The following is a 23028-nucleotide window of genomic DNA, read 5'->3' on the forward strand; positions in this document are numbered from 1 at the left end:
CTGGGAAGTAAATAATTTCGTAGCTCACTGCAAGACATTCTAATGTGATCTGTGGAAACACAAATCCAATTTTTCTTTGGTTAAATCAAACAACAGTATTGTATTAAAAGTGATAATGATTGGTACTTAATTACAAATAACTGCCCTCCATTTTTCACATCACTCGATAGCATAAACTATGGAAGTGCTTCTCGAATATATTTAAACTGAATAAGACCTGAATAAGAATAACTGAGATTAGCTTGCTGTACAATTTCAATTATGCACTTTTGTGCAAATCCATTACCCTTGATATCTCGGTGTACAATTCCATGTTCGTGCAGTACATTGATTGCAGTGGAGATCTGCTTGGTGTACAATCGTATTACATGTTCCTGTAGACCCAGCCTTGCCACCTCTTCAAGTGTGCCTTCATCACAATACTCCATAAAGATATACATTTCTTCCTGATCCAAAGACACAAATATGATGATCAACATGTAAGTAGCTGTCAAAGTATCCAAGCATTTACACACATAATAAATGTTACATTTAATCACTAGAAACTGAAGCATTGCAAAAATTTAAAGATCAACAGAAAGACAAGCAAACAACCAGAAACTTCACAGAGTGAAGGCAAAATATGACATGCTGGAAATCTGAGACACAGAATACTGGAGAAGCTCAGCAGGTCTGGTAGCATCTGTGGAGATAGCAACAGAGTTAACATTTGGACTCGAGCAAAACCCTGTTTCAGAACTGAAAAGATGCTGAGAGTTTTTTTTTAAACTTTTGACAGAGGCAAAGGCCCAATGCAAAAGACAGAAGAGGTTGCAAAAGGTGGAGAAAGGAGGAGATGCAAAATGTGTATAAATTAAGGAATGTAAGCGAGGGAAGGGATCCTCTTTGTAGATGAAAAAATAATTTGTGGGGTTGGAAATGAGAGAGAAAAATGGAAAACATATCATGTGATCAGTTTCTGAAGTTTTGGAATTCAACCCTGAGACCTCAAGGGAGTAAAGCGCGTAAGCATAAAACAAGGTTCCACTGCAGCTGGCCCAGGACGGAAATGATAGCATGAGGGCAAGAAGGTTCATTGAAATCATAAGCAACTGGGAGGTTAGGATCATTGCTAAAGACAGAGCAGAGATGTTCTGCAAAGTAGTCACCTAGTCTGCGTTTGTGCATTAATGTAAAAGGAGACCCCACATTGCAGCAGAATGCAGCAGACTAGATTGAACAAATTACAAGTAAAACACTGGTTACTTGAAAGGTGTGTTGTGTTTGGGATCTTGGATTGTAAAGATGGAGGTGGTGAATAGGCAAATGTCAGACCTTCTGCAATTTCCTACGAAAGGGCCATATGGGGGGAGAGTGAGGAAGCATCAGGAGTGGACCAGATTATGACAGTCGGATTGGTCCTCGTGGAATGCTGACAATGGAGGAGAGGGGAAGATGTGTGGCATCCTGCTGGAGGTGGCAGAAATAGCAGAGGAAAATCCTCCGCGAATGGAGAGTTGTCAGTTGAAAAGGAAGGACGAGGGAAACCCTATCACTGCTATGGAAAAGATGGAAAGGGGTGAGGGCAGAAGTCTGTCAATCTCAGTGGAAATGGAATGTTTGGTTGACTGAAAGATTAAAAGATCATGTCACAGGCAGTGCAGTGGAAGGTGGCACTAACAGATGTGACCGAGATGGTGAAACCTGGAGAATGGAATGGAATCCTTGCATGAGGCAGGGTGGGAAGAAGAGCAGCTGAGGTAACTGTGAGCTTGTAATGGCTACTGGTGGATAATTGATCTTCAAAAATGGGAACAGTGAAGTCAGGGAAGAATCTAATGAAAAAGAGAGAAGGATGAAAGTTGCAAGCAAAACTGATTAATTTTTCTCAATATGGATGGGAGCAGGACACATCGGTGTATTGGAAAAAGATTTGTGGGTGTGGTCCCAGATCAGGGCTAGAACCAAGGAATGATTTAAATCTTCCAGAGACAGGCATAACTGGCACCCATGGCCACACCTCTGACTTGAAGAAAATGAAGTGGATTAAAAGAGGTGTAGTTCTGTGAGAACAAGTTCAACTCAGAGAAGAAAGATGGTGATGGATGGAGACTGTACAGGCCTCTTTTCATGTAAGAAATGGAGAGCTTTCAGACCATTCTGATGCTGAGTGGATGTGTACAGGGACTGCACATCCACAGTGAAAGAGAGTTGGGTGGGACCAGAAAACTGGAAATTATGGAACTGATGCCAAGCATCAGAAGAACCACAAATGTAAGTGCGGACAAGCTGAAGAGAAGAAAAAATAAAGTCTTAGAAAGAAACAGGAATAAATAAGCTCAGTTGGGCAGGGACAAGCTGAAAATGATGGAACTACCAGGGTAGTCCTATTGATGGATTCTGGGAATGAGGTAAAAAATGAGCTGTGTAGGGTTGGGGGACTATGAGGTGCAAATTTGTGAATAATCAGAGGAGCTGAGACCTGAGAGAGTCCTAGAAATTACAGTCTGGTGTTAAATGGTGATCACGATCCAGTGGGATATAGGAAGCATCTGAGAGTTGACGTTCAGCCTCTGCCAGGTAGAAGTAAGCACAAGAGACAACAACCACACCTGAATGTGCAGAATGCAGCAGTTTCAGAAGGAGACACTTTATAGTGGGTGAGCAGAGCAGAGCAGAGAGATTAATGTCACTCTGGCAGTTTTCGACGTAAACATCAAGTACAGATAAAAGGCTAGAGGGAGGGGTCCAGGTGGAGATGGAGGACTGGAGATGGGTGAAACTATCTTTACAGTGAGGAGAGGGCTCCTGAGAAGTGGGCACAGAGATAAAGACAAAGGGAGGAGAGTTCAGAGTCAAGTCTTGCCAAAAATACAGTGAACTGGGGTCGTAAGGGGATAAAGTGAAGTCCTTTACTTACCACAGATGATTCAGTAGAAAGGAAGGTCAGAATGTATGGTAAACACATGGCAAGAAGTGGGAAAGACTTGAAGGATCGAGAAGGACATCAGCACCCTGATGGAGCTCATGTTCTCATTTTCGACTTCAGCACTTTGTAGCCTTGAGGTCTCAATATTTAATTCAACAACTTCAGATACTGATCAGATTAATGTCTGTTCTCGATTTTTCTTCATGTTTTCTTTCTGTCTCTCCTACTCTCTCCACTCTCCAATGTCCCAACAACCTTGTCTTCTATAATATGCTATCACCATGCAGGACTCATTCCCTCCTTTTCATACTCAAATTACACCCATTTTATATCACCTTTTCTTTCTCCAACATTAGCAACTCCTTTGTCTTGGCACTAGGCCTCTGCCTCTGTCAAAAGCATTTTAAAAACCCCAATTTAAGTTCTGAAGAGTCATACTGGACTTGAAGCATTAACTCTTTCTCCCTCTGTAGATGTTGCCAGACCTCCTGAGTTCCTCCAGCATTCTCTGTTTGCTTCTGAGTGATTTTGTACTGCAATTGGGATCAGCACGCAGGCTATAAACCCCCAGGCTCCATGTAAACAGTACTCCACCTGATGGTGTAGGATTGCTTCCAAAGACTGGAAAGAGCCAAAGTTCCAATCATTGACAGCGCAAGCAAGAAGAGTCTTGAATCAGAACCAGTTCTTTGCTCTATCAAGTCAAGTCAAGCCAAAGTGCAATCCAGAAGAGGAAGGGAGGCGTACTTAAATTGTCAATGATTATTAAATCACAAAACAGAGAAGCTAACATTGATACAGAACAAAATGCTCTTAGATTAAATTAATAGGCCAAGAGAAAGGAACGTAAATAACATTTATGCGATTTGACTTCTCAAACTGTGCGCAAGCAACAAGTCACAAAACATACACATTAAAAAGGTATTATATACACAATGACTGCAATTTGACTTTAAACGCTCTACATAACTCATCAAAGCTGTGTCATTTTAAAATGGAAACATTTTATCTAGCACTGGCAAAATATAATAAATGCAGAGAATGCCAAAACTCTCAAATCAGTAAATAGCTATGAAAAGAAAGTATGGTTAAAGTTTCAGACCAAAACATTTTCTTCAAACTTAAGCAGTCCTTTTAAGACAGTCTATAAGATACATGAAGTGCTGCGGGTATATCTTATGAAAAATAAAAAGGAAAATCAGATAATTATTGTTCACACTCTGCCTTTGTTCTTGTTAAGTATCTTTGTACTTTAAAAGATCTCCCCTTCGTCAAAACACAGAGACAGTGGATTCAGACAGTATTCAAATCAGAACATTATTGCTCCGCCTCCTAGATGCACACTCTTGAAAATGCTGACTTGTGCCAGGGAGCAGACCAAGACCTAAATTATTCCTTCAGGTTTATTCCATATTGCCTATTGTCATTGGCTAGTTCCAACAGTAAAGAACATTAGCTAAAGTATCTTTAGTACGCATTTCCATTTGAAAGTATTTTCTGAATGGGGACATTGAATTCAACTATGTAGGAGCTCTCGGTTTTCTGCTTCCCACAATTTAAAATGCTGCCTTGATACATGGAAATATGGAGGAAGTCAAAGTAATTAGCTTTTCACTGTAAAAGATGCAGTGCTTTTAGGAGGGTTTTAAACAAATGGAGAAGAATATTTAAATTACTTACTCTGTGCAGTTCCACACCAAAATACCGCACCAGGTTTGGGTGTTTGATGCCTTCAAAAATTTTCAATTCATCTGCTGTCTCCTTGATTGTTTTATGATCATTCGGCTGGAATCTGATCTACAGATATTAAGAACAAAATGTAAAATTTGAGAGAAAGAAGGAAACGCATTTAGACAGAATCTTTCAGAAGCCCAGGTCATTCCAGACTGCTTTACAGATAATTAAATGTGTGCGGTCTGAGCCAGTCATGAAAGGTAAAGGTAAAAGTCACCATACGACTGCTCTCTCATGAGAAAAATGACTGGTGTTGGTTCAATTTTGAAGTCACCACACCTCAAGCAAGTTTGAGAAGGAGCGCCCTTCACAATCACAACTAGTGTGGGGATTGAACCCATGCTGTTTGACATCACCCCACAGTCATTATTGATGCATGAATTTCTGCAAGATCTCACAAACATGATCAAGTAGACTGCTGATTAAATATGGTCTTGGATTCTGGGGAGAACTGCTTTTCTTCAATTTGGTACCATGGGATTTTTTTTTACATTTTCTTGAAAGGATAGACAGACATCAGTTTCGTGTCTTATCTGAGACTGCGCCTCAAAAAAACCGCAATCTTTCCCCAGCACTGAAATGTCATTACAGATTGTATATCTGATTCTCTGTAGAGAGGTTAACCTTATAACTCAGAAGACATGACTGCGAACAAGTGACAAATGAAAGCAATAGATTGCAAATGTAATCACACCATTTGCACTGACGTGAAAGTCAAGATTACTACAACTTGTTCGTCAATCCAATTACAATGACTTTTAAAATAAATATAGGGATTAAATAAAGTACAGAACTAATCAAGTTGGTGTATTTCCACTTGAACAAACCACAGCAATCTAGTGCAGTTTGTACATTAACCATACCGTCTACATCACTAACAAATGTTCATTTGGCAGTGTGGAAAACATGGGGTAAAAGACATGAAACTTAAAAATAATCGCTGATCAAAAAACATCCTCTCACTCAGAAAGAAGCTGTTTCCATCCCTGTTAATCCTCTCCATTACCCCTCCCAGGAGTGCCACGTTTGCTTCTTACCCAGCCAATTATATTACTACATTTATTACATAATGAACTCATTAAAAGAACAGGAATAAAACATATGAATATATTATCCTCCCATCTTGAATAAAACAAGATCTCTATTCCAGAAGCCACTATCTTGAAATATTTAGACTCTCCATTTATGAGGAACATTTAACTCCATGAGGTTATGGCAAATTTTGATAAAAACCATAACCTAGGTACAGAACCTTGCCAAGCTGGAATGCATTTTAGGAATTCTGGCACCTGTTCCATTATTTTTGGACCATTAAAGATGCCAATACATTCTTGAGATATGGGTTGCAAGACAATGATAGATTTTTGAGCATAACTTCATTAATGTATCCCCTTTCCCACACAACCACTGTGCAAAAAGTTACCAGTGCAGGGATTGAGCATATCACATACTATTTGCAACCGCAAGGCAGAACCCATCACTGCTGGTTTGTCTTTCAATTTCCCAATGGTTTAAAGCTGTACATTTGCCTTTCTTCTGTCATTCTACTTTCCTCAATGGTCAGAAGCAGCTGGTGGGTTGATGACTAGATCAAGGTCAGTTACACAGCACCCTGGGCTGGCATTGAGACTGCCCACCCTGTGGTCTTTTGACTGCTCTAGCTTGTGAAACTCAAAGTGAACATGAACAAGCCTGTGCAAGCAAGAGTGAAGTTAAACCAAATGTGGAATGCAACAGCCCGAAATCATCTGAGATTTTTCTTTAAAAAGGTGAATGCTTTCTCAGTGCATTCTTATGGAACAGCTTAATTTCCCTTCACAGTTCCAAACCACATTTGGACATGAAGGGAAGTGCATGCAGTTGGACTTTGACAAAGTGAAGGACTGATGTTAACAGAGGTGCCTCCTGGGTAGGGAAAGGATAGTTTGATTGGCACAGGATAGAGTGCAAAGACAGCAAGCCTTGTTGCAGGGATCTGAAAACCACAGGTTGCAAGAAAAAGTCACATTCAATTTCTAGACAGAAACAGATTTCCATGTAATACTTCTGATGTTTTAAAAATATTAAAAATTACAATTAATTTCAAGAAGAGTTCATTCTGTGCAGTTAGAACAACACCTACAGAGTTGGAACAAAAGTAATTCTCTCGGCAAAGGATGAAAAATCTGAACATACATTTGGAGCCTCTCCTTGTCATTAGTTTGATTTTTAAAACACCTTTCTGTATCCCAGTATCTGTGAAAGGTATTTGTCTTATTTCCCCATTACCTCAATTTCTATTGTTCTTCTGTTCTGGATGTTATTAGACAGTATATCAATGGACTTGACAGACAATGCAACAGAAAACACGTAGGAAACGACTTCCTAAAACAAAAAATACTTACTTCCTTCATTGCCATTAGCTCTCCAGTATCAACATTTATACAAGTATACACTTTTCCGTACTGTCCTTCACCTGAAGAAACAAAGTATATTATTTTTATATTAATGCCAATCCTTTTAAATGGCACCGAAGTGAAAAAAAATGGCCTATTTTTTCACAAATAGTTTGGTGTGTTATATAAAACCGACGTAGACTCTACCACGGGCAAGAAAATATCCTCCACACTGCATTAGGCTTAAAATGTCTCAAATGAAATAATTCTATACAAAGCAAAATCTGTAAACTCAAATAATGCAACACTGGATTTACGAAAACATCATGCTAATTTTAGTCAACCTCACACAAAGCACTTGTGTGACTGCATACAGGCACAAAGTGAAACACCTTTTTGAGTTGATGTGACCATCTACAGGTTGAAGTAATGCAGAAATCAAAAGATTCTAGCAAATAACACCTAAATTAATTTATGGATTTAATGCTAGCCAAGTCTTTGCTCATTGAACCACAATAAAAAATTTGATCTAAGTTTGATATTTAAATAGAAAATATATTGGGTTGTAACGACAGTGATGTCAACAAAAATGAGTTGCATTTAAAGATCAAGTTCTGTTGTTAAGAACAAGTAAAAATTGGGTAGTTCCTGAAAAGTAACAACACTTTAAAATCTATCATTTTGGTACATGGCAAATTTTTAAGTATAAAATGTCGTGAGCATCCACTTCACATTTTGTAAATCACTACTGCATTAAGAACCACTATTGCTGACAAGGGCGATGTTGTTGTCTGGCGCACTGACCTCTACGGTACGGAGGCTGAGTGCTCGCTCTCGGACATGACCTTCTATCTCTCCCTGGATCCTGACCCCTCCATTGAGCATCAGGCCATTGTGTACACAACTGTCACCAACATCATGTTATCTGGGGATGTCCCTAAATCCACAAACAAGACTGTCTGGGCAGATCCATGGTTTCTGCCTATTCCTGCACCATGAAACATATTTCTACCTACCTCAACTCAATTTCTTCTTCCCTTGTCCAGTCCCTTGCCACTTACATCCGTGATTCTTCTGATGCTTTACATCGGTTTCAAATTTCTAGCTTCTGGGCTGCATGCTCTTCACCATGGATGTGCAACCCTATGCATATCCTTCTCCCCTATCAGGATGATCTCAAGGTCCACCACTTCTTCCTGGAAAGAAGGCCTGAACCATTCCCATCCACCGCCACCCTCCTCGCTTGGCCATGCTCATCTTCACTTTGAACATCTTTAATTCTTCAGGTGAAACATCTGGCATTCGGTACCCCTCCCTCTTTGTGGGGTACAAGTAATGTTTATTGTTTCAATCTCACTCAGCCTCCATTCCACACTTTGACCAGTACACCGAGCACCAGCGATGTCATCATTCCGAACAGGAAAATTTTACAAATTTTACTTCCGATTTCCACCCTGTCTCACATTCACCTGGTCCGTTTTGGACTCCTCCCTTTCTTTCCCCAACAACTGTTTCCATTTCTGGAGACAAGTTTACCAAGGGCCATTACAAAGCCACCAACTCCCAGTGTTACCCTGACAAGCATTCTCACACCATGATTCCTGTACAGCCTCCATCGCGTTCTCCCAGTTTCTCTGTCTCCATTGCATCTGTTCTAATGATGCTACTCTCTACAAGGGGGGCCTCAGAAATGTCCAATTTTTTCCTCAACGAAGGAGTCCCCGAGACCATGTTCTACCAAGGCCCTTAGCCGTGGTGGGCCCATCTCCTGCACTTCTGCTTGCATCTCTTCTCTCCCACAACAATGATAGAGTCCCTCTGGTCCTCTCTCAACACCCCATGAGCATTCACACCCAAAGAACTGTAAACCACCATTTCCTGGCAACTCTAACGGGAAGCCAAAACCAGACACATATTCCCTTCTTCCACTTTTTGTCAGCATTCCGCAGGGATCATTGTAGTAGGCTCCTCCTCCATTCCTAACAACTCATGCCCATATAGCTCCTTCCCATACAATGGCAGAAGGTGTAACACCTGCCCGGTTATCTCTTCCCTCCTCACTATGCTAGGTACCGGGCATACCTTTCAGATGAAGTAGCAATATACCTGCATTTAGTTCAATTTGATCTAATCTACTTACCGTTCACAACATGGTCTCCTCTACACTGGGGAGACAAACACAACAGCTTCGCAGAACATCTATGGCATGTCCACAGTAGTGGCTCACGAGTTTCCGATTGCTGGCCATTTCAACACATCACCATGCTCCCTGGCCAACATTTCTGTCACAGGCCTACTGCAGTGCACCAATGAGTAAGCTTGAAGAACAACACCTCATTATCTGCCTTGATATCCTGTGGCCTCCAGGACTCAACATCGAGCTCAATCACTTTAGAGCTTGATACCATCCTTCTATGTTTCTTACACACCCCACCAGCAATCCTGTTTATAACACAAGTTGTTTTTAAGCATAGTCACCCTATTTTCACCCTCTCAGACCTATTATCGTATTAAGTGACTTGCTTTCAGCATAGACTACCCATTCTCTGTTACCCTCACTCTCCACTATCACTTATTCAGCTTTTTTCATCCTGGCCTACCATCCATAATCACCTTATCAATCCCTTTCATATTGCTCTCTGGACTCCATCTCCACCTATCTGCTCACTTTTCCACCCTTTCCTTCTCCATCACAAAAAACCTTGCCTTCAGCTTAAATATCAGTTTTGATGAGCTGTTATTGGTTCTGATGACTTGTCACTGGACTTGCAATGTTAATTCTGCTTTCTTCCCACAGATGCTGCTGGACCGGCTGAGTTTCACCAGAAATTTCTGTTTTTATTGCATTAGGAGTTGGCAATTTCAGATAAACAAGTGACAGTTATTTTTCATTCAAGCTTATGCTTTATCAGGCATCAAACATCTCATCTTTGTTGCAATACTGGCACAGAAAAATCACTGATAATTATTTAAAAGGTTGAATTTAAACTGCTAAATGTGGTGCTGGTGAAGGGAATATTTGATAATGAGGACTCACCATTAAACCTGCTGATGGGTAGGAGTAGTATCTCTACATCTACCTGATCTCTACATTGCTGAGGCCAGGCACTAACTCTCTGATACCTCCTCCTACAGTCCCCACGATCACAACCTTACCTTTGATCACCAAGCTATCATCTCCCAGGCCATCTACAACTTCATCACCTCAGGAGACCTCCCATCCTGGGCCTCCAACCCGATAGATCCCCAACCCTGAACTGCCCTTTTCTATCTACCAAAATCCATAAACCTCTCTGCCCCTGTTGATCCACTGCTTTGTCTGCTCCTGCCTCACTGAGGTCATTTCCTCTTTCCTCAACTCGTTTTTACCTTTGGTTCAGGAACTCCACACCTACATTTGGGACACAACTCACGCTCTCCACCACTTCCAACTCATGCCCCCAACACCTCATCTTCGCCATGGATGTTCAGTCCCCGTACCCCATGGAGGATGGTCCAAAAGCCCTCTGCTTCTTTCTGACCCACTGGCCCAACCAGTCCCCCTCCACTGACCCACTCATTCGCTTGGAGGAATTACCTCAACCCTCAACAATTTTTCCTTCAATCCCTTCCAACAAACCAAAAAGGGTGGTCATGGGGACTCACATAGGCCTGACCTATGTCCGCCTTTTTGTGGGATTCAAAGAACAGTCCCTGTTCAACAATTAGACCAACACCATCCCACAACTCTTTCGCTGCTACACTGATGACTATTGTTGCAGCCTCGTGCTCCCGCAAAGGGATGGAACAGTTCATCAACTTCGCCAACGCCCTCCACCGCATCCCCAAATTTATCTGGGCCGTTTCTGACACCTCGCTCCCATTCCTGGACCTCTTGATCCATCTCTGGTAATTGATGCACCACTGACATCCCTTTCAAACCCACTGACTCCCACAATTACCTCAACTACACTTCCACTCACCCACTGTTATGTAAAAATGCTATCCGATGCTCTCAATTCCACTGCCTCTGCTGCACCTGCTTTCAGGACATCCCAGATATCCTCCTACTTTAAAGGACCATAGTTTCCCCTCTTCTATTATTAAGGATGTCCTCAATCGCATCTCCGCCATTTCCTGCGTTTCTGCTCTCAGACACTCTCTCCCACCCAACCCAACAACAATAAAAATAGAGCACCCTTAGCCTTCTCATACCAACCTCCTTCTACAACACATCATCCTCCACATCTCTGCTACTTACACAATCAGATCCCACCACCAAAATGCTATTTCCCAAATCACCATGTCCACTTTCTGCAGGGACCGTTCACTCTAACTCCCTCGTCAAGGCCACATTCCTCATCAACCCCTCCTCCACACCCAGTACCTTTCCCTGCAATCACAGGAGCTGCAACATTTCCCCTGTAGCTCCCCTTTCACTTCCATCCAAGGCCCCCAACAATCCTGCCAAATCTGGTAGAGATTCACCTGCACTTCATTTAATCTCATCTTCTGTATCACTGGTCCTGATGTAGTCTTCTCTACGTCGAGGAGACCAAACACAGATTTGGGGACGGATTTGGGGAGCACCTCCACACATCAAACAGTCCAACCTTCCGGTTGCCATCCACTTTAACTCCCCTTCCCACTCCCACTCCCCTGGTGACATGTCCATCCTTTGCTTCCTCCACTTCCTTCAGAGGCGCCAAATGTAAACTGGAAGAACACCACCTCATATTTCGGCTCGGGAGCTCATAGCCTAATGACCTGAATATTGACTTCACCAGCTTAAAAATCTCCCCACCCCCAACCTGACCATCTTCCTACTCACGTATCCGCTCCACCCTTCTCATAGACCAACCACAATAACTACCTGCTACCTGCATCCACCTATCTCCACCCAACTTATGCTCCCAGCAGCAACCTGCAACACCCCCCCCCCCCATTTATTTCTGGGCTCTCCTTCCGCTCCTCAGCCCTGACAAAGGATTTTGGCCTGGAACACTGACTTCCCTGCTCCTCAAATGCTGTCCGACCTGCTGTGCTTTCTCACCTTAACATTTATTGACTCTAGCTTCAAGCATCTGCAATCCTTTCTGTCTCTAGATAGGAAACAAACCATTGAGTAAATTCCAAATCAGTAATCTGGCTGAATATGATGAAAGAAACACCTTTATGTTGTTTTAACAAATCTAGTATTTAGAGCATTTATATTGCCATTTCAGATATCTGTCGCAGTTTTTCAATAATTCTGCAATGCCTTTTTCTAAATTATTGATCCCTGTTCCTCAATATGAATTTGAGATTTGAGTTTATTCACTTTCTAAAATGTATCTCAGCAGTTTGAGACTAATTAATTAGTTACATGAAAAAAAACCACTGTGGCTATGGAACTATATTGGCCCAGAAGGCCTCGAGCCGTGGCCTGAGCACAAAGTCAACTGATCAATGCTGCGCAAAAGTAGTTACAATTGGCAAGCTAGGCTTCCACTGGTGATCATTATTAAATGCTCCCTGTTTAAAATGGAAATGTATGTAAGGGTGCTATGATAAACCCAGGCCAAATATCAAAATCAGAAGGGTCACTGGGACCTGAAACATTAAATTTGCTTTCTCTCCACTGATGTTGCCAGACCTGCTGAGTTCCTCCAACTATTTATCACTATGCTCCAAAGATGAAGTGATTTGTGTTAGCTATGGCTTAGTTGGTAGCATTCTTACCTTGGAGACAAAAGATGTGCATTCCAGACCCATTTCTCAGAGGAAAAAACAATTATACTGGCACTTCAATGCACTCCACTGAGAGCTCTGCACTGTTGAAGGTGCTATGTTAACGGTGAAGAGGTAAATTAAGACCAAATCTGCCCGATCAGGTGTCTATATTTTAATATTTTATGGCATAGTTTTGAAATAGAGCAGAGGGGTTTCACTGTTCTGGCCAAGATTCATCTCCCAATTCAGATGAGTGAAAGAGATTTTCTGGCTTAATCAAATGCTGTTTAAGAGCACTTACTGCACACAAAATGACTGTATTCACTGTTGTGAGAAAACCATTCTAAAGTACGTTGTGGGCTGTAAAGTGCTTTTGAACTGCTGGCGACTACGAAATCATTATATTAATGCAATCAGGGTCAGCTGGGATATCACCATACATAAATCTCCTGTTCATTCACTCTCTAGTTTCAAACATTTAGAATTGTTATTTGGGGGAAACTGCAGAGGTTCACGAGCATCTGCAGGTCAGTATCCTGCTGCAAATTTGGACTCCAGCAGGAATATTTTTTAATACTCAGTTTCAAATTTCTGTATGTGAGAACTGTGTAAATTGAATGCACATTTTTACATCCAAAACTCTGACATTACCTATTTTGTTTCCTCTCTGCCACTTAAACGTCACTTTTCTTAATCCAACTTGCATGACATTATCATACGATTTGGGAATATCACAGACTTGGCCAATGATATTCTTTTGCTTCATTTGCCGGTTCTGTTGCTCCTCAAAAGATTTAATTGACTTGCGGACAATGTCAATTCGACTTTGCTTAGCAGCTATATCTGGGAAACCAAACAAATATTCAATTTGTAACATACATAAAAAAATGACAGGCTACAGCCATTCGCAAGATCTTTTTGCCTTCCTCTCCCATGGTGCTTAATGCCTGCATAAGACATCTGTAGATGATGCAATATTTTATATACAAAATAACTAAATTTTTTTCACTTTGCTGTATATTTCGCAGATTAAATCCTATTTTAAGTAAACTGAGCTCTTTCTGATTGTCAGCAGCTCATGCAGAATTGCTGTCACCATCTAGCAAATCAGAGAAAAAGGGATCAAGGCTGAGAGGAAATATTCCAACAGGGACAATATAAATTGGATGAAGGGGGTTTCCAACAACTGAGTGGAGACGTAGGATGTAGCACGGCACTGAACCAAGCAATTGTTTCTTTAATGTTCAGGGTGTGCGAAGTTAATTGAATCTTAGTAAAGGGGCCAATGAGTTTCCTGAAATTATTTCAGAAGGGAAATCAGTGACTTGTGCTGGGATCACTACAGATATCCCTGTAATTGAACAACTGTGAATAGAACAAGCCCTTCGATAACGTACCAGAGGTGCTTAATCCCTGCCAAGATACATGCAAAACACCAGTCACCATCCCCATGTGGAAGGGAGGAAAGATATAAAATTAAGGAGCATGCTAAAATTTGTACTACTAACCAAAGTGTAACTCTAAACGCCAGGGAATGCAAGGGACTCAGGAATGGTGGGAGGCAGCAAGGTGAAGTTGAGACAATCAAATCAACCAAGATCTTACTGAATGTTTCAGCACGCATCAGAAGGGTGAAATGGCATATTTCTGCTCTTAATTCTCGGAATACACAAAAATATGCCAAAACCCATATATGGCCAATCTAAGTTTCACTAGAAAGGTTAACTGTCTTTTCAGATTATTTAGATAATAGTTCAGTTACTCACTGGATAACTTAAGAAGTGACACAATCCAAAAACAATGCCTAGTTTGTGCTCGTTTAGTTAATCTCAGCTGGAAAGTAAGACCATCTTACAGCAGTTTAACAAAGCAGTGTTTAGCTCCTGATCAATATATAGCAAATCATATGGAAATGGTATTTGTTTGATACATTTGTTCGTGGCTTCTTCTCTGCTGGGCTGAGGTTTGTCAGCACCAAACACCTTCTGGAGAAGGCAAGAAGAAAATTGACAAGGGGAAAAATATGCTCAGTTTTCACTTGCTTACCTTTTAAACTTCTAATTACCCAACGGCTGTCTGGTATACACACAATTTATACAGATTTGTGCAATGGTTTTCAGAGCATGGACACACAATATCAGATGCAAACAAAATGACAAGCTGTGCAATTGCCCAGAAGCAATACACAAAGGTGACAGGAAATAAGATTATATTATATTGAATTGAGGGACTACTGTCACAATCATCTTTCACTATATTGAGACATCACAAAGTACAAAAATGTGAAGTCAAGTTGTAGTGCAATCAAATATCATTAAATACCAGCGCATTCCAAACATCAAGAAAATGGCAAGTGGCATTGGTCAGGATACACGAAACCATTACTGGGAGGTAAACCTAAAATGTGGGCAAGTGAAAACTTCAAAAGTATATGCAGTATTCCAACCCCCATTCAACACAAAGCACTTGTACTTTTACCCATTACACTCATAGAAGAAATTCCACTTTCCTTACAAATCACTTGTAGTACCCGTACAGTAGTTCTATTTGATTCATTTACCTGGACACCAGATCCCTTTGAATTTCAGAACTGTGCAATATAAATTATGTAAATATTACATTGTTTTCAATTTTTCCTGCCAAAGTTGACAATTTTGCTGAGATTTGTGGATACTAAATTCGTTGGGGCCAAGGGAACTGAAGTTAAGATGACACCTTTCTTTTTAAAAAGAAAGAATAGAACTATGGCAGCAAGATAAAAATGCAAAATATTCTAAACAATGTCAAAAACTCCCTTTTTTTTACAGAATAACTCTGAAATTGCTTCAACTGGCATATTCACAATGATGTTCTTACCTTTTGGCTGACTTAACAGAGAGCGAAGCTCCCAGCTTCTTCGTGCGCTAACATCACCTTTAGGATATATAGGTTCTGGAGAAACAAAGTAATTCAGTCATTCAAGTCTACAACTACAATGTGAATAACATTGAAAAGATGCCAATCACAACAAACAGCAGATCAGTTTTAATTCCAGTCAATGAACCATCCTCAACTTTGACACAAAATTCCAAATTCACAACATCAGGAGAAGAAACTTCTCATCTCAGACCTAAATAATTGAACTCTCATTCTTCATGTCCAAACAACAGACAACCTCAATGCCTACTCCATCAAACTCCCTTTGGAATCAACCACATTTCAATAAAATCACCTCTTCTAAAATCCAAAAACTACAGGCCCAAATTTACTTAGCCTATTTGGAAACCCCTCTAATCCCAGGGAAATACCTAGTGAAACATCACTGTACAACTCCCAATGCAAATACATTCTACCTTAAACATGCAGGACAAAATTCCAGAGTATGGCTCAGTGTGCAGCAATCCCATTACAATAACCTGCCATTTGCCTTCTTAAATTGCTTGTTGTACCTGCATGGCATTTTTTGACAGTCTATGTTTACCCAAATCTCTAAGTATCAAATCACAAATTTTATCTCTGTTCAGCCTCTCTCCCCCTCATAGTTTAATTCTCACAATCTTGTCCTCAGTATCTTTATTATGCTATAAATATATATTTGTAAGTAACTCTGACCCTGGCACTAAACCTTGAGGCGCTCCACTAGATCGAGCTTGCCCTGTTTCCACCCGCTTCCTGCTTCCTATTTGTTAACTAATCCTCTATTAATACAGCACACTCAACTTTAAGGCCCCTTATACTGCATATTCACCATCTGTATGGTAGCCTATCAAATGCCTTTGAAAAAACAAGTATATGTACTAGCTCTCCTTTACTTTCCTTGTTAGTTACATCCTGAAAAACTAATAATTGTGTCAAAAATCATCTTCATAAAATAATGCTACGATTAGCAAAATGCATTAAAATTTCCTTAATGTTCTCCTGATGCCTAACACCAGGCTAACTAAACTGCAGGTCTCTGTTTTCTTTAGCAGCAGTATCACATTTCCGGTTCACTGGCATTATTTATGAATCTGGCAAACTTGGGAAAATCAAAACTAGTACATCTACAATCTCTGTAACTACCCCTTTTAAAACTATAGGCGCAAGCTATCAGGAATGGGTGTTTTATCAATGTCTTGGGTTTGAAATTTCTCAAATATATTTTCACTATAGATATCAATTACCTTGGGCTGAATCTTCCCATCTGAGTTAAAAGTGTTTTGTCAAGCAAATTGATAGAACTAGGTACACTTGACTAAGATAACAAAGTGTAGAGCTGGATGAACACAGCAGGCCAAGCAGCATCTCAGGAGCACAAAAGCTGACGTTTCGGGCCTAGACCCTTCATCAGATAGAGGGATGGGGAGAGGGTTCTGGAATAAATAGGGAGAGGGGGGGGAGGCGGACCGAAGATGGAGAGAAAAGAAGATAGGTGGAGAGGAGAGTATAGGTGGGAAGGTAAGGAGGGGATAGGTCAGTCCAGGGAAGACGGACAGGCCAAGGCAATGGGATGAGGTTAGTAGGTAGGGAAGGGAGGTGCGGCTTGAGATGGGAGGAAGGGATGGGTGAGAGTAAGAACAGGTTAGGGAGGCAGAGACAGGCTGGGCTGGTTGAAGTCACCAGCTTCAAAATCTCCCCTTCCCCCACCGCATTCCACAACCAGCCCAGCTCGTCCCCTGGCCCCACTGCATCCCACAACCAGCCCAGCCTGTCTCTGCCTCGCTAACCTGTTCTTCCCCTCACCCATCCCTTCCTCCCATCTCAAGCCGCACCTCCCTTCCCTACCTACTAACCTCATCCCATCTCCTTGGCCTGTCCGTCTTCCCTGGACTGACCTATCCCCTCCTTACCTTCCCACCTATACTCTCCTCTCCACCTATCTTCTTTTCTCTCCATCTTCGGTCCGCCTCCCCCCCCCCCCTCCCTATTTATTCCAGAACCCTCTCCCCATCCCTCTATCTGATGAAGGGTCTAGGCCCGAAACGTCAGCTTTTGTGCTCCTGCGATGCTGCTTGGCCTGCTGTGTTCATCCAGCTCCACACTGTGTTATCTTGGATTCTCCAACATCTGCAGTTCCCATTATCTCTGATACACTTTGACTAATGTGGCTTTTCTCTGGCAACTTTTCACGCTTCATCTCATGAATTATTCACTTGGACTTGATGCTATTCCATGAACAGAACACTATAGGAAATGCAGAAGTACTCGCTGCAGCTAGGGCCTTGTGTTCACCTGGCACCATATTTAAAGCCCAGCGGCAAACCAATTCAATAATGCAAGCCAGGAACTGCCCTTCACATTGCAATGCTGTGTCATTATCATGGAAGACATGGCCCAGAAAATTTTCTGCTTCACCGATAGATGGTGGACTGTGTAGTGGAAAAGAGGACAGTGAATTATCCTGGAGACCAGCAAAGGACGCTAGGCCAAACTGCCTACACCCAGACAGTGCCTGGAACGCAAAGCAGTGCAGAAAGGTAATTAAGTAATCCTCTGTGTTTTGCAAGTTCAAGTACCACCATCTTCCCTTCGATACACCACACTCACAGGCCACCAACCATTTCAATTCTGCCACTGCGCAGCTTTCACCAAGGCCTGTACATTCAATAGCTCTCACAAACCGTCTCCTCCCAAACTATGATCCTTTTCTGTCCTCTGCATTTCCCACTCCTTCACTGCAGACACTTCACCATCCCTCCTACTACTGCATCACCATCAACAAATCTTCTAATCATCGCAGCATACTTAATCAGAATCTCAGGAAAAACTGCCCAATAATTGGTCTGAGAAGGTGAAAGCAAATGGGGAACCGGCAGGCATTAAACTCCACATCACAAGGAAAAACAATACTTCAACAAGCTGAAAAGCATGACCACTCATGGGAAAATCCCAAAGGGCAACCAAACGAGTAAGCTTCATTGTGCTGTGCTGTGTATTCCTCCGTTATGACCGCCAGTAACTCATTCTTAACTTGCAAAGCTTTATCTCTCATACACAACCGATTCTTCTCCTCTCTTATGCAAACTCTAGCAGCATTCAATGCCCCTTTGTTCCAAAGAGGTCAGCAAAAACCCTGAATTTCATCTCAGAGGATGCACTGGGAAGACTTTCAGCCACATCTTCAAACAGCAAGCTCAGAGATTTTCACCTTGCTAGCTACTCTTCTAAATTAGGCTCAGGAGGACAATCAAGACAGTATTTCACAAGTCTGAATCTCTGAAACAGATTAAGGAAATAATGCCTTAGCTCTTCGGTACTCAGGACTGCCTGCGACCAGACACGTGCTCAGTCGCAAGACGATGATTGCATGGTCTCAGCCATTACTAATTGTTGAAAATTCAGAAACAGTTACAGGAACAGCAGGCAGATTTTACAGAGATGTTCCGTAAAATGGATGAAGGTTAGGGGAGCCCACCAATATCATCAGTACCATGATGCCTTTGTTATTTGGACATCTTCTTGGAGAGACTGGCAACCACCATGGAAAGTCAAATCCAGTGTACTGTCTCTGCTGGATAGACACACAAGTTTACACTCTATTGCTCTACCTACAAATGTTCAGCAAGGATAGAAGAGTAGAAGGGACCTTGACTTCATTTTAGGTTCCCCTTTCTTTCAGGGAGATGGGGAAGTGCGAAATTAGGAAGAACTGTCACACACAGGATCCCTAGAAACTTCCTTTCTGGAGATTCCAGAGAGACCTGTTGCTTCCCCTTGCTTATGATGCCGAAGTCTGTCTGTATGTCCACAAAGAAGGGTGAGACACATTCAGTGGGCCAAGACCCTCAGTGCATCCATCCCAGTTGCAGCTGTCAGGTTTCACATAAACATATGGGAGGGAAAAAGACAAAGTATACTGTGGGCACATAAGCTGTGCAGGTAAGTTATTGTTGCAATCACATCGCTAAGTTATCTTACACTTCAGTAAATAAAAGTGCACTTGTACTGAAAATGCCAGCTTTGATTTCTGTTGGATCTGGTTACTAGTTACCAGTTACTAGTGGTGTACTGCAAGGGTCGGTGTTGGGTCCACTGCTGTTTATCATTTTTATAAATGACCTGGATGAGGGCGTAGAAGGATGGGTTAGTAAATTTGCAGACGACACTAAGGTCGGTGGAGTTGTGGATAGTGACGAAGGATGCTGTAGGTTGCAGACAGACATAGATAAGCTGCAGAGCTGGGCTGAGAGGTGGCAAATGGAGTTTAATGCAGACAAGTGTGAGGTGACGCACTTTGGTAGGAGTAACCGGAAGTCAAAGTACTGGGTTAATGGTAAGATTCTTGGTAGTGCAGATGAGCAGAGAGATCTCGGTGTCCATGTACACAGTTCATTGAAAGTTGCCACCCAGGTTGACAGGGCTGTTAAGAAGGCATATAGTGTTTTAGCTTTTATTAATAGAGGGATCGAGTTCCGGAACCATGAGGTTATGCTGCAGCTGTACAAAACACTGGTGCGGCCGTACTTGGAGTATTGCGTACAGTTCTGGTCATCGCATTATAAGAAGGATGTGGAAGCTTTGGAAAGGGTGCAGAGGAGATTTACTAGGATGTTGCCTGGTATGGAGGGAAGGTCTTACGAGGAAAGGCTGAGCGACTTGAGGCTGTTTTCATTAGAGAGAAGAAGGTTGAGAGGTGACTTAATTGAAACATAAAATAATCAGAGGGTTAGATAGGGTGAATAGGGAGAGCCTTTTTCCTAGGATGGTGACGGGAAGCAAGAGGAGGCATAGCTTTAAATTGAGGGCTGAAAGATATAGGACAGATGTCAGAGGTAGTTTCTTTACTCAGAGTAGTAAGGGAATGGAACGCTTTGCCTGCAACGGTAGTAGATTCGCCAACTTTAGGTACATTTAAGTCGTCATTGGATAAGCATATGGACGTACATGGAATGGTGTAGGTTAGATGGGCTTCAGATCGGTATGACAGGTCGGCACAACACCGAGGGCCAAAGGGCCTGTACTGTGCTGTAATGTTCTATGTTCTGCGGTTAAGTCACATCTGATCAATAAGCAGCGTCTTCAGACATTGCAAGGATGAAAATAATTGTAATAAACTAAGCACTGGTTGCTTTTGAGAGATGAGCAATTTCTTGACTGTAGATTGCATCAGACGTCATGAATCCTTCAATTGTGACATTGATTACTACAGCTTAAATATTACATTTTAGTTTGGATCACTCGGATGCTAAACATAACTCGCAAGATTTGTATAAGGGTCTGTGCTGCACATATCTTCCATACTAACACCCGCTAAGAGACAGTACTGAATCAGATATAATTCCACACATCTTTGAAAGGGAATGTCCATCACAACTATAGAGTTGGAAGGCACAGAATCTGTCTAGGTGCAGTTCAGAAAATGCAAAAGGAGAAAAGACCCAGATGAGGGTTGTGTACAGTCCTCCTGGCAGTAGTCAGGATGTGGCGGCAGAGGCGGGGTGTGGGGTGGAAATCAGGAGATAGTGCTTTTCTTACATGCCTTTTCTATGACAGTAATTATAGGGGACTTCAATAAGCTACATATTGGCAAAGTCAGGTTGGTAACAGATCTTAAGAAAAGACATTTGTGGAATGCATATGAGATGGTTTTTGGACAAGCTTGTGGGACACCGACAATTCTGGATTTGATGATGTAGAATGAAACAGACTTGATTACGGAGTTCGTGTCCACAGTTCCCTGAAAGCGGCCACCCACGTGGATACAGTTGTTAAGAAGGCATATGGTGTGTTAACTTTCATTAATAGAGGGATTGAGTTCAAAAGCCGTGAAGTCATGCTCCAGCGATACAAAACCCTGGTTCGACCACATCTGGAGTACTGTGTCCAGTTCTGGTCGTCTCATTACAGGAAAGATGTGGAAGCGTTGAAAAGGTGTAGAGGAGATTTACCAGACTGCCTGGAACGGAGGGAACGTCTTACGAGGAAAAGTTGAGAGCGTTAGGGCTTTTCTCTTTAGAACGACAAAGGATGAGAGGTGACTTGATAGAGGTGTACGAAATGATCAGAGGTATAGATAGAGTGGACAGCCAGTGACTTTTTCCTAGGTGGAGGTAGCTATTACAAGGGGGGCATAGTTTTAAAGTGAGGGCATAGATATAGGAGAGACGTCAGAGATAGGTTCTTCACTCGGAGTAGTTGGGGTGTGAAATGCATTGCCTGAGCGGGTAGTGGAGTCGGCCTCATTAGGGGCATTTAAGCAGCTATTAGATAGGCATATGGATGATAGTACAAGGTAGGGGTGGAGATTAGATAGACCTTAGGTTTAGGGTAAAAGTTTGGCACAACACCGTGGGCCCAAAGACCTGTACTGTTCTATGATCTATGGAGCATAAAGTGAAGGAAGACTTAGAAAGCAGTGACCATAATATGGCAGAATTCACCCTGCAGTTTGAGAGGGAGTTGATTGGAAGGGGAGCCTAGAAGGAAAGACAGTAGAGCAACATGAGCAGGAGTTTCTGGGGTAATCTGGGAGGGACAGCAGAAAGTCATCCAAGGAAGATGGTACATATTAAGGGAGGATAAGGCAACATTGGCTGACAAGGGGCATCAGGGACAGCATAAAAGCAAAAGAAAAATCATATTGCGATGAAGATTAATGGGAAGCGAGAGGATTGGGAAGGCTTTAAAAACCAGTAGAGGATTACTAAAAAAGCAATAAGGCTTAGATGATGAAATAGGAGAGTAAGCTGGTTGTAATATAAAAGAAGACTGCAAGCTTTTTTTATAAGCTATCTAAAAAGGTAAGAGAGGGACAAGAGTGGACCTTGGACTGCTAGAAAACGAGGCTGTAGTAGTAGTAATGGGAAGCAAAGAAAGGCACAAGAACTGTACAGATGCTTTGTACCAGTCTTCACAATGGAGGACACATGCAGCACAACAGACTTCAACAAAGTTAGGGCCCAGAGGGGAATGTAGCAGTCATCACTAAGGTGGTGGTGCTAGAGAAGCTGAAAAGGTCTGAAGGTGGATAAATCACTCAAGCCAGACGGACTACATATCATAGATCTGAAGGAGACAGCTGTGGAGATTTTACAGACATTAGCAATTCCTTAAATATCACCACAGTCAGGGAGAATTCCAAAGGACTGGAAAATGGCAAATGCGATACCCCTGTTTAAGAAAGGAAGGTAGAAGGCAGGGAACAATAGGCCAGTTAGTCTGACTCGGTCGCTGGAAAGACTAAGAGTCCATTAAGGATGAGACTGCAGTGTACTTAGAAGTGCACAGTAAGAGAGGGCTGAGTCAGCACAGCTTTGTCAAGGGGAGATCATGCCTGACAAATCTGCTAGAATTCTTTGAGGTGGTAACAAACAGGTTAAACAAAAGACAGCCAGTGATATATTTTGATTTCCAAAAGACCTT

General features: G+C 42.0%; 1 protein-coding gene across 4 annotated transcripts in view; it reads right to left on the minus strand.

The window, feature by feature from the left end:
- Positions 1–23028, minus strand: part of map3k4 (mitogen-activated protein kinase kinase kinase 4) — a 194010-nt gene that overhangs the window by 13985 nt on the left and 156997 nt on the right. For all 4 annotated transcript variants that reach the window (XM_048535980.2, XM_048535982.2, XM_048535981.2 and 1 more), the window contains 5 exons: positions 15565–15639; positions 13360–13551; positions 7027–7097; positions 4589–4705; positions 287–446 (listed from right to left, as the gene is read on the minus strand). In XM_048535980.2, the coding sequence (XP_048391937.1) occupies positions 287–446; positions 4589–4705; positions 7027–7097; positions 13360–13551; positions 15565–15639 (615 nt within the window). The remainder of the gene's footprint in view (positions 1–286; positions 447–4588; positions 4706–7026; positions 7098–13359; positions 13552–15564; positions 15640–23028) is intronic.

The sequence above is a fragment of the Stegostoma tigrinum genome, chromosome 9 (genome assembly GCF_030684315.1).
Source record: "Stegostoma tigrinum isolate sSteTig4 chromosome 9, sSteTig4.hap1, whole genome shotgun sequence".
NCBI lineage: Eukaryota > Metazoa > Chordata > Chondrichthyes > Orectolobiformes > Stegostomatidae > Stegostoma > Stegostoma tigrinum.